Source organism: Pongo pygmaeus, chromosome 3, assembly GCF_028885625.2.
Source record: "Pongo pygmaeus isolate AG05252 chromosome 3, NHGRI_mPonPyg2-v2.0_pri, whole genome shotgun sequence".
NCBI classification, from domain to species: Eukaryota; Metazoa; Chordata; class Mammalia; order Primates; family Hominidae; genus Pongo; species Pongo pygmaeus.
Window position 1 is genome coordinate 88,365,205 of NC_072376.2, and position 13,000 is coordinate 88,378,204.

Genomic DNA, 13,000 nt, shown 5'->3' on the forward strand with positions numbered 1-13,000 from the left:
CATTAAAAAGAAAAAAAATTATCTTGCCTTTACTATACAAACTGTACATCAGGGTGATCAAGCAGTCTTGGAGTATGAAGAAAAAGTTCCTTTTACAGAAGAAATTTCAGTGTGATAGGGAGGAAATTAAAAAATCACCATTTTGCAACTCCTAATAAGATAACTGATTGAGGCAATGATCATCAAGGAATGAAACCATTAGGTTAAAGTAGTAAGATAAAGATACGCTGTCACCATCTGAACCTACTGATCAATCTTAGCATCACCAAAAGTGAGATAGCCTCTCAATGTGATGTGATATGAAGCACACAGCAACACTTGCAAAATGTTCTTACCAAAAAAGCAAACATCAAGTCCTTAAAGCAGACTTTATTTACCACAATTATGAGAGATAAAGTTAAATAATATTACAAGGAAGCAGAAGAAAAATACAGAATGGGGGGCATTTAACAAGACAACTGGAAAATTCATGAGGGAAAAAACAGAATGGGGAATTCTCTACACTAAAAAGAACTTAAGGGACATGACAAGAAAATGAATGTGTGGTCCTTGTTTGGATCATGATTCAAACAAACCAAATAAGAAAACGCTTTTGAGACAAATAGGGAACTCTGATTATAGATGGGGTATTAGATAGTACCAAGGAATTACTGTGGGTTGGAATGAGGTACACATTTTTAAAGAGAGAAGTATAGTAAAGTAAGCATGAAATGACATGCTTGGGATTTGCCCTCAAATACGTCAGTGATTTAAAAAAAGGAAAAAGGAGATGGATAATAACAAGTTCTGACTTTTGATGACTCCAGCTGGTAGGGTTCACATCACTTCTTTTTTTCTTTGTTAGCATTTTTCATAAAGAACAGTAAGTGTTCACTGGATTTACTGAGATGATTAATGACCTTAACTTATCTGATAAAATAAACAGAAACCAGATTGGCAAATAGTTTGTAAAGGGGAGGAGAGTAGTAGCTGAAGTGAAATGTGGGATTAAAGTAGTTTTTTGTTGTTGTTGTTATTACTGTTTCAAGAAAAAATAAACTTTGAGTTACTTAAATGTGGATGAGAAGGTGAAAACTGGGGGAGGGAGTACAGCTAGAATAATCAACAGCACACGTGCCCTGAGAAGGCAGGAGGTTATAAGATCCTGAGTCAGGTAAGAAGAGGAAAAGGTGGATAGAGGGAGAAAAAGAAATAGATTTGGTGGAGGGAAGTTGAAGGAATTGCAATAAGGGATTTTATTTTTTCTTTGTTTTTTTTGTTTTTTTTTTTATTTGAGACAGTCTTGCTCTGTCACCCAGGCTAGAATCCAGTGGTGCGACCTCAGCTCACTGCAACCTCTGCCTATGGGGTTCAAGCAATTCTCGTGTCTCAGCCTCCTGAGTAACTGGGACTACAGATGTGCACTAACACGCCAGGCTAATTTTTGTATTTTTAGTGGAGATGGGTTTCACCATGTTGGCCAGGCTGGTCTCTGACCTCAGGTGATCCGCCCGCCTCAGCCTCCCAAAGTGCAGGGATTACAGATGTGAGTCACTGCGCTCAGCCCCTTTTTGTCTTTGAAGTAGCAGTCAAGGCCATCTGCTAAAAGTAAGAACAGATAAATTTGAGATTTGAAGAGAATAAAGGTTTAAAATTACTGCTATAGAAAGCGGGAGAATAAGTTGAAAGTAGAAATTTCACAGGATTACCAGGCAACATTGAGACCTGAGGTTGGTGATCAAGAATTTAGAGAGGTATTATCCCCTCTTCCATAATGTGTGATTTTTCTCAAGCAATATCTACATAGACAGTTGGGCTTATAAAGGCCTGGGGTTTTTTCAGGCAAATGTGACACAAAAACAAGGAAGTTTAGCATATTGGCAAGAGATATAGAAATGGAAGGCCATGGAATCTAAGCTAGTTAGAGTAGTGAAGACAGAAAGAGCTAACAGAGCAGAAAGTATCAGTTGTCGAAAGATCCAACAGTCTTTTGAAGGATCCTCGAAAATCCATGCTTTGGCTTGGAAAGGACTTCTGGCGGTTGTCAGAAAAGTCAAATGTGACTTTTCCCCTTGATTCACAGGTATTGCCAACTGAGATAGGAATAGCTGTGACTGGTAAAAGGGAGCTAATAAGTATGAGGAATACATGGACGGGCATCTCTATACTGAGATAGGACAAGCAGTGGTCCTAACAATGCTGCTCACTAATTTATGGTCAAAATCCTACTTGGCTTGGGGGTAGGAGATGGCAGCATTTAAGTGTTAGTGTTTCTAAGAGTTTTGTTCTAGTACTCTCCTCTTACTCCAGAATCAGGTCTCCTAAATGACATCATCCATATCTACCACTTTAAATACTACTTATGTTCTGATGGCTTTCATAAATATATACAACTACCCAGAGGACACCTCAAACTCATTATCTACCCACAAACATCTGCTCTTGCTTTAGTAGTCTGGATCTTAGTGAAGAGCAAGGGATCCTTCAGTTACGCCATCCAGAAGCCCAAGATACCTTTATCCAGTCATTCGCTTTTATTGATTCTACAAGTTAAATCTCTCTCAAATTCACATCCTGTTTTTTCTCTCCATTCTTAACTGTCACTGCCTTAATTCAGGTCTTCACTATTTCTTGCTCAGATTTTCGCAACAGCTTCACCAGATCTCTGCCTCCATTCCAACCCACCTATAATCTATCTTTGTATTTCTCTAAGAGATACTTCTAAAAATCTGATTATTTTCCTGTCTAGCTTAATCCTACAACAGTTTAGAATTGTTTAAGGACAGCTCCTTAGTAAAACATATAAGGCACGCTAATAATCCAATTCATATCTAACTCTCCAACTCTCACCACTGACCCTGAGGTCATTTATGCATTTAAAAAAACTGCACTGATCTAGTTATACTGGTCCCAAATGCACTATACTCTGCTATAAACCATGCCATGTTATTTCCTCTGCGTGGATACCCTAGAATCTCCTTGACTATGGGCAAGGATTGTGGTCTTCAACCTTGTACACCCAATGCCTGACATACGATATATACAATAAATGGCTATTACATAACAAAATGAGCCCCTTCCAATTTTAAAACAGCACCAGATTCAAATTCCCATTTTCCTAACAAAACTAAATGGAACTACAGTTACTCATAGTTGGAGAGACTTTATTTCAAGAAACAAAGGAAACACTTCACTTTTGCTGTCCTTTCCTTAACTACTTAAATATTTCATCAAATTTTGTATTTTTGCAGGATTGTAGAAAAGATGAATGACTGGAATAGCTGAAAGAATAATTCTGAGAATACGATTCTATTATCTTCATCCTACTATTAGGCAATCCTTGAAATTCATGTTTAATAAGTTAATAACTAATCTTCAATGACTGAGTAGGATGAATTTTAGCTAATCAAGTTACTTAAGAAAAATGAAACAAAAGTAATTTTAAGAGGCATCAGATTGGAAAAGTGAAAAGAGCACCAGAATAAGTAGTTGAATTTATGTCCCTGTACTTCTTCTAGAGAGGTATACAGGTAAGTCACAATCTCCCAGGTTCCTCTCTTCACCCATAAAATGGGGATAACAAAAGTATTATTTCACACGGTTCTTGTGAGAATAAGTTAACCCATACAGAACAACCCCTGGAACCCACTGCCATACCACCTAGTAAGGATGGTTAGTAAGGAAGCCATCAGACTAATAACCAGACTGTGTCAAAAGGACTTGGGAGCCAACTTGAAAAGGCTTGCATTGGCCAAAGATGTAACAATTTAAGCATCAATAAGAATGGTAACTGCAATGGATTAAAAAATAGCAACTAGTTTAAAGGCTGCAGTTTCTGACATTAAAAAAAAATTGGTCATCTTTGGAGAATGCTAGATACCCAACTCTTTATTCTGGAAACCAGTAATAAAGAGAAAGAATCAACCAAACAGATGAAGTCAAGTTTCTCCTCATAGAAGTATTTCAACAAATAAATGAATCCAGGTGGAATGGCACTATTTGTAACCCCTAATGAATTAATGGATCTAGGTAATGATCACCAATGGCTCGATGGCTGATCAGCCATCACCAATGGCTGATCACTCAAAAAAAAAAAGATATTAAAAGTCTTCTGATAAAAAATATGCCTATAAAAGTCTTGCAAACAAACAACAACAAAACAACAAAATATATATATGTACGCCCCAGATCTAACCCAATCATCAAGAAATACAGAGAACAATGGAATGCGTCAAACTATACCATAGGTGTGCAATCAGAAAAGTCTTGACTAAAAAACTCTATAGGATAAACGATCTGTTTTCTTCAACAAATTAAAAAATAAAAAAGAGAAGCCAGACGCGCTGATGCATGCCTGTAATCCCAGCACTTTGGGAGCCGAGGCGGGCAGATCACGAGGTCAGGAGTTCAAGACCAGCCTGGCCAACATGGTAAAACTCCGTCTCTACTAAAACTACAAAAATTAGCTGGGCGTGGTGGTGTGCGCCTGTAGTCCCAGCTACTCAGGAGGCTGAGGCAGAAGTATCACTTGAACCTGGGAGGCGGAGGTTGCAGTGAGCGGAGGTCGTGCCACTGCACTCCAGCCTAGGCGACAGAGCAAGACTCCGTCTCAAAAAATAAAAAAAAATAAAAAAGAGAGATAAAAGAGGAGCCTATAGAGATTTAAGACAGGCAAAACTAAATACTGTTTACATACTTGAATGACAAAATATAAAGTAAGGAAATGATCACCATAAAAGCCAAGACTGCAGGTCCTCTGATGGGGAAGCGATTGGGAGGGAAACGTAGTAGGCTTCTGAACTGGCTGGCCAGGAACCATCTCCTGACATGGGCAGTGATTACAAGGGTGTTAACCTTTGTAAACTATATATAATTCATTAAGCTGTACTTTTGTGCAGTTTCTCTATTTGTTATTTTTAACAACAAAAATTTAAATGGAATGATCCTAAACACAGGGACCTTATAACCCTAACTATGCCAATCAGTGTTCTCCCCAGTTGCTATCATATTTAAACATGAAAAGTAACATTCCTAATCCTTTGGAATGTATTAATAATTCTTATAAAAAGTCCACTAAAGTATTCTGAATGCACTCAATAATGTCAGCTAGTATTGTTACGGTTTTGTATTTGAAGCTGAAAACCTCATACTTACTAGTTTGCTGCTGCTGCTGTTGTGTATTAAATCCTCCAAATCCCAGTCCAGTTCCCAAACCAGTACCTAAACCAGTACTAGTTCCCGTTGTTGTGCCAAAACCAGTACCAAATCCAAAACCTTTGTTCTGAGTACCACCGAAGAGTCCTTTGAATGAAAAGTTGGAACTTCGTAAGTTAAAAAAAAAAAAAAAAAATCTGACCTCTACTTCATTTACTTCTACGAATGACTTAAGATGGCCTCTTACCAGTAGTGCCTGTGTTAGTGGGGGCAGAAAAGCTGAATGCAGAACCTGCAGTTGTAGATGTTGTCCCAAATCCTCCAAACCCACCTAATTAAAAAAGAACAAAAATAGAAAGGAAGAATCTTTTGTATATATAAAGGCAACTTCTTTTTAAAATTATTTTATAATTGCTACATATAAAATCAAAATATATTGATCTAATTTTTCCTTTCTCTACTTTCAAGATCAATTTTTTAAAAAACTATACTACCAATCAAGAAGTCAAAATGTTACAAGAAATGAACTAAGCATTTAAAATAGAAATATCACAATGTGATATATACCCTTCAATTAAAGGCGTGGTTAACAGTTACAGCTGAGAAAACACATTAAGCCTATTGCCATAATTCTAAAATGACTATGTATGTACTTTTAGAGGAGGTGTTGCAAATTCATATGCCTGGAAGATTTAGACTGATAACAGTAAAGAGTAAAGTAGACTATGTGTTTACTGATAGGTGGAACTGTTTAAAATGAACAGTTTTTTAGATCAGCAGTTCCTAAATTCCAGCAGATACAAGAAAGGTAGTTTAGTAGTGTCACATATTCCCATTTTTTACCCCAAGAGAAAACAGGAAATCTGGATTTTCAATGTAAAATTTATTGGTTTTTGGCCGGGCACGGTGGCTCACGCCTGTAATCCCAGCACTTTGGGAGGCCGAGGCGGGTGGATCATGAGGTCAGGAGATCGAGACCATCCTGGCTAACACAGTGAAACCCCGTCTCTACTGAAAATACAAAAAATTAGCCGGGCGTGGTGGCGGGCACCTGTAGTCCCAGCTACTCAGGAGGCTGAGGCAGGAGAATGGCGTGGACCCGGGAGGTGGAGCTTGCAGTGAGCCAAGATCATGCTACTGCAACTCCGGCCTGGGCGACAGGGCAAGACTCCGTCTCAAAAAAAAAAAAAAAAATTATTGGTTTTTAAACCCTAATTCAACTACTTTTTTTTGCAAGGAATTCAAATGTTTTGAAAACAGCATACCAAACATATCACATTGGCAGACTTGTTGCCAGTTTGCAACCTTGGTTTTGGTGAATTAATTTATGTCTAAATTAACTTATATTTCTACTTAGTCTCTGTCAAGACTAAGTAACTTTTCAAAGGAAGCATACCAATATACTTACCTCCACACAACAAGAATGTATTTCTTGAAGGAAGAGATTTGACAGATAAATGGAATGCTAGCCAATCTAAAATTGTTTTGTTATTTTTGTAACTTATTGTCAGTCTTCAGCTGATTACCAATGTGGTATCAAAAAGCCTTTCAAGACAAATGTTTGAACCATTAGTGTCGAATTATATTGCAGATTTTTTGGAATCTTCCTTTAATCTCATTTATTTCTGATATACAACACAGATTCATCAATATTGCAATATAGAAAATACAAGAAGAAAAAATGCAACCATTTTATATTAATCACCTCATTCTGATTTGGAAAACTACTCAAGAGTAAGCTGCATGTTGCATGCAGGCACAACTAAATATTCTATTTACTTGTAGGTTCTACTGCAGTACTGCAAACTGTAAACACTTTCATAAAAATCACCTGAAGTACTAAGCACTGTTGTAATTTCTTTTCATTATTCTTCACTTAAATAGAATAACTATGATATAATCTGAATTGGCTACACAATAGAAACACTAGTCAGTTTCTCATCATGCTCCACAACATCAAAAATGTTTTAGTAATAGCAGATCTGCAAGTATACAAAATAAAAAACAAGAACGTCTATCAGCCCTTTGCTGAAGGTTAACACATATAAAAGTAGTTAAAACATGTTACATTATCATAACTCAAAACTTAACAGTAATAACTCCAAATGAACATGAAATCAGGCAAATACCAACAAGTTTATTTATTGTTGTTGAATTATGAGCTGGGTGGCTTTATTCGGAAACACAAATTTCAAAGTAAGATTTCTGTTTTGCCCAGTGCCAATTTTAAGCAAACAAGGAAAGATAAACACATCAAAGGACAGTGATATGTGATCACTTCGAATACATCTTAATTAAAATGGATCATCTTGTCTTTGAAGTTTTCAAATATTCTTCGAACTGTTTTCAACTGAGATGCTACGGTGATAATCACATTGCAGTAACCAGTGAATGAACAAAATAACAAACTTCCCAATTAACTTTTAGGGAGTAAATAATGTTTATCAAATGCATATAATTGGCATGGGCACAAGAGGCATAACGTAAGAGACTATGGACGATAAATTCATATACGAGCAGCTGAAGAACAAGTTTTTTCCTACAGTGTCACTATGTAAAGTACACATAAACCTATTTTAAATGTATATATCATTATTGTTTTGCAAAATTTCTAATGAGCTGCAAACAACCCACGTGCATATGAAAATCTTCATAATTATCTTTTTGAATGCAAAGACGTCTAGCTTACCTTTTAGAATTCGATGCTATATGACATAAAATTAAACTGCTCTCTTTGAGCATTTCCCAAAATTCCAGCAAAGAACCGGGGATTCTTTCTATAATTACAAATCTTATAGAAATTACACATCTTATAGTATCCTAATCTGCTGAGTTGACCAAAGAAATACATTATTATCATTATAACACAAGTTAAAAAACAAAACAGGTTACTGCTGTTCGTATAAGACTTGTTTCTCTTTGGAAACACAAGGACAATAAAATGAAATCTCAATGAAAGATGCAGAAAAAATGAAAAATGACTGCAGGAGTCCAAGAATCCCAGGATGGGCTTGACTGGTGGTGAGTTTATACTTTGGAAGTCTTACCTAATAATTTTAAAGATATATTCTATTCAAAATGATAATCCAAATGCTTATCATTTGGAAGATAAGTGCACATTTAATAAAGGAACATTGTAACTTGCAAAACTTTCCTAAACCACATCTTTTAAGGCAGCAAAAACTTGATACAGATGTTTTTGATTCGAGATAAGGAATTAAATTTCCTTTCCTTATTAGACAAGTAACTGTTCTTTCCCAAACTCCAGGAACCACAATATTCTTGGACTCCAGCTCTCAACACTGGTGACACATACAACCCGCAGTATCTACCTGCACTTGCCAGACTGTTACCAAAATTGAACGGAGTCGCCGAGGTAGTAGAAACACCGAAATTCCCAATATTAAAGTTCACTGCAGGATTAGCAGTTAATCCGAAACCCCCAAAATTAAACCCACTGGCGGTGGAGTTGGCAGTCTCAAGCCCACCAAATCCTGATAGGCGTGTAGACAAAGAAACAAAATTTTAAAAAGGGGGAGAGGGAAAAAGAAAAGAAAGCAAGATAAGGATTAGAAGAATCAGCAGGAGGTTTCACAGAAGTGAACAAACCTGTTTTTGCTCCAAACAGTTTAAGAAAGCAGAGTGGGGGTGGGGTGGGGCAGAAGGAAGAAGCACGACGGATAAGCCCCATAGCGAGGACCACAAGCGGCCGGGGCTGGAACTAAGGGAGTCAATGGGCAGTGCCGGTGGATCCCCAGCCCTATCCTTGCCGAGTCCGGCAGCGGGAACCACGCAAGCGTTCCCGCCCATCCGGGAGGCTGAGGTGCAGAGGGGAGGGAGGCTCTCGGGCAAGGGGAGAGGGAAGCAACCTCCGATTTCTCTGAGTAGGACTCCCCGGCAGCGGGAAGCGAACCGCTCAAGCCAGGGCCCTGTGGAAACTCACGCGCGGCGCGCGAGCTTCTAGTGGGACCTCGAGTACCCCCGTGGCCTCCTCGGGTGCCGCCTCGGCCCACTCTGCCGCCGCCCGCCCTTTTCCAATGCCTCTAAAGTCTCCGCGTCGGCGGGAGATTCCAGGATCCCCAGGTCGGAGAGTCTCGGACAGAGGGGGCGGACCAGACCCTTCCCCTTCTTCCCGGGTGAAGGTCTAGGGGGATCACTCACCCGCGGGGGCCGCGGTGGCTGCAGCGGTACCGGAGGTGCCCGAGGGAGCCCCAAAATTGAAGGCCATGTCGCGAAAGCAGGAGACCAAGGAGGTTACTCCCGCGACGCGCAGCGCGCTCCTCTTCTCGGTCCGGCCGGGAAACCACCAGTCAGATCACCGAGTTCCGCCTCCTTTCTGACCTAGCCTAAGAGGCCGGAAGGCGCAAAGGGCGTAGGAGGTAGGTGGTTGTGAGGGAACGCCCCCAGCCGGCTCACTTCCGGTGGGCTTCGCAAGCCTGTTGGGTGTCACTGTTAAGGTAAAATGCTGGGACGCTCGCGAGGGTGTGCCTCGTGAGAGTCCTTTAAAAACTGCCGTAGGGAGGTTCTTTGGGAAAGGTGTGCAGAGGCTGAAGTTGTTACTGTAGGGATACGCGGTAGACAGCTAGAATTTGCATGTGGTAGGGTTGAAGTTGCTGCCTCATCAAAGAGCGGGCCTGGGAGGTCGGGCAGCAGGGCTGGGGTTGGAACCCCCGCAACACCCACGAGGAGGTGGTATTTGAACCCAGTGCTGAAGGATGAGTAGACGGAGCAGAAGCAGTAACGAGGATGCACGTTGGAAGAAATGAAAGAGAATGGAATTGTAGCAAACACTTTGCGTTTACTATGTGCCAGGCACTCTTCTAGACATTTTACATAATTTAATCCTCAGCTATCTTATGAGGTGGGTTGCTGCTATCTCCAATTTATAAAAGAGGAAACAGGTACCAAAGGGTCAGGCTGTGTCCAGAGTAAATACTCCTAACCACAGCTCTAAGGGGAGCACTGAAAAAGAGGGGAAGAGTGGCCCCCCTCTATTGTACTTGTAATATAATTTAATCCTCAGAATAACTAAATAGAGAAGATTCTGTAACTGTTTTGCAGGTGAGATGAGAGAATTGAGGTTTGGAGTTGTTAAGCAGCTTGCCCAAAGTCACCTTGCAGGTAGGTTCTGGAGTCTAGTTTTGGACTCATGTTTCTCCACTCCAGAGTCCCAATTTGTAAAAATTACCATTATATTATATTGCCTTGTAAATTATGGTAAGGATTTCAGACTATTTCTTGAGGGTAATGGGAAACCTTTAAGGGGTTTTAGGCAGAGGACTAGTATGACTAGAATTTTATTTTTAGAAGATCCCTCTGGCTGCCATAAGGAGAATGGATTGGAAGGAGCCAGCATGCCTGAGGAAGATAGAGCTTTTAGGAGTCTGTTGTTGCACAGGTAGGAGATGATAATGACTTGGATTATATCTGGCAGTGGAATTAGGAGAATAAATTTGAAAGATACTTAAGAAATAGCATATATGAGACTTGTAGTATTTGGACGTAGGAAGTAAGGATTCAAGGACAACTTCCTGCTTTCTGGCTTGGGCAAGTTGGTGAATGGTGGACCAGTGTCTGACTCCTACAAACTGAGTATGCTCTCATACCCACTGCACTGCCTTCTTTCACTGTTTGTCACAGATAATTTATCAATCTAATTTTTCCTTACAATAATATATATTCCATAAGTGCAAGAACCATGTCCCTCTTGTTCCATGCCCATCACAAGTGCCTGGCATATAACAGGGGGAAATAAATAATGAATGAATGACAGATAGGTGGAAACCAGATCTTGAAAGACCTTCCTTAGCATGTTAAGGAGCTTTGATTTACCAGCAGCTTATCCAGCCTGCGGCTCACAGGCCACATGTGGCTCATGGCTCAGGATGGCTTTGAATGCAGCCCAACACAAATTCGTAAACTTTATTGAAACATTGTGAGGTTTTTTGCAATTTTTTTAAAGCTCATCAGCTATTGTTAGTGTTAGTGTATTTTATGTGTGGCCCAAGACAATTCTTCTTCTTCCAGTGTGGCCCAGGGAAGCCAAAAGATTGGACACCCCTGATTTAGCACATAGCCTAATAGTTAAGTACTTAGCTTACCTTAAGAAAACGAACAACCATTCTTCTTCTTCCATCATGGCCCAGGGAAGCCAAAAGATTGGACACCCCTGATTTAGCACATAGTCTAATGGCTAAGTACTCAGCTTACCTTAAAAAAACAACCCCCCAATCTAGTAGAAAGAAAAACCAAAGATTAATTTATGGAGTCTGCCAGAAGCTCAGGAATTGGAGATATCACGTATCTTCATAAGTTGGGGTAAAGGGAAGATAAAATGAGAGGAACTGGTTGAAAGTCTATTTAAGAAGCAGTTAGAGCTCCCAAAATCCTCTTCTGACCTAGTGCAGCCAAGTGAATGCTTCTTCCCCACTCTAGAAAAAGAATGGAGAATTCTTCTCTACAGTGATTAAAATAGTATTTGCCAGGCACAGTGGCACCAGCCTGTAGTCCCATCTACTCGGAAAGCTGATGTGGGAGGATTGCTTGAGCCCAGGAGTTCAGCCAGCCTGGGCAACGCGGTGGGGACTCCCCCGCACCTCCTGCCAATGTCAAAAAAATAGTAGTGTCTCTGGACTTGGGGGCAGCAGACATTATTGAGAGTGGGTAGTGCCCTACTGAATGGTGGAAGAGTGAGTGGAAATGCATGCCTATACACCTTCCCCCACTGCTCCCAGAACATTGGCAGCCAGGCCTTTACCCTCCAGGAAGATATAGGAGAATTTTCTACGGGTGAAATGACCAGTATCAAAGAAAAGACAATCATCTAACATCAGAAATCTCTAAATAAATGATTTAGCCACATCACATATAGCAGTGGTTCTCAACTGGTGCCAATTTTGACTTCTACTCCTCCCATCCCCTGGCACATCTGTCAGTGTCTACAGACAGTTTTGGTTGTTGCAATTGGGAAGATCTTACAGGCATCTATTGAGTAGAAGTTGAAGATGCTGCAAAACTAGGACAGACTCCCTTCCTACCCAAACAAAAAATTACCTGCCTCCAAATACCACTATTACAGAGTTTGAGAAATCCTGCTTTATAATAAAGCTCACACTTTGCAAGCCTCACTAAGGCACTCAGAACTTCCATTCAGCTTTTAAGTCCCACTCTTATATATGAGTAGACCAGCAAGGATTACCAAGCTGAGGAGAGCCTTTAACACAATGTATAGAGGTCAAAACAAATAGAGCAGCAAAAGCATCTTGGAGGAAACTAACTGCAAGGAGAATAAAACTTTTAAAAAGTGAACATATCCGCAGAGAGATAGGAAGAGATATTGTAACCATGAAATAATATCAGGATGTTATTATTTTCAAAGAAAGGTATTCTTAGCAGAACAAAAGAGAGCTATTGGAATTTTAAAGCTATTACCAGAAATGAAAAACCCAGTAGAAGTGTTGGAAGATAAAGGTGAAGAAATCTCTCAGAAAGAAAAACAAAAAGACAAAGGATGGAAAATTGAGGAGAAAATAAAACTAGAGGACTAGTTCAAAAAGTCCTCTATCACACACACTGTTATATCATGCACACTAATACAATAATTTCAGAAAGAGTATAGAGAAAAATCTGTCCTTTAAAGTCCTTCAAGATTTGGTCTCTTCCTATTATTCGTTCATTCAGAGTTTGAGTCCTGCTATGTACTTGGTACTATTCTGAATGCTAAACAAAAAAGGTATGGTTTGTGCCCTTGAGAACTTACAGTTGAGTGAGGGAAAACCAGATATTGAGTTAATAGTACACTTGTGGGCCAAGTGCAGTGGCTCATACTTGTAATCCCAGCACTTTGGGGGGCCAAGGCGGCAAAGTC

The 13,000-nt window shown here is 39.9% G+C and overlaps 1 protein-coding gene across 1 annotated transcript in view; it reads right to left on the reverse strand.

The window, feature by feature from the left end:
- Window positions 1-9,491, reverse strand: part of NUP54 (nucleoporin 54) — a 33,799-nt gene extending 24,308 nt beyond the window's left edge. The window contains exons 1-3 of the mRNA XM_054485983.2: window positions 9,295-9,491; window positions 5,381-5,464; window positions 5,134-5,280 (exon numbers count right to left, since the gene is read on the reverse strand). Coding sequence (XP_054341958.1) covers window positions 5,134-5,280; window positions 5,381-5,464; window positions 9,295-9,361 — 298 coding nt within the window. The 5' untranslated portion in view covers window positions 9,362-9,491. The remainder of the gene's footprint in view (window positions 1-5,133; window positions 5,281-5,380; window positions 5,465-9,294) is intronic.
- Window positions 9,492-13,000: the final 3,509 nt, after the last annotated feature.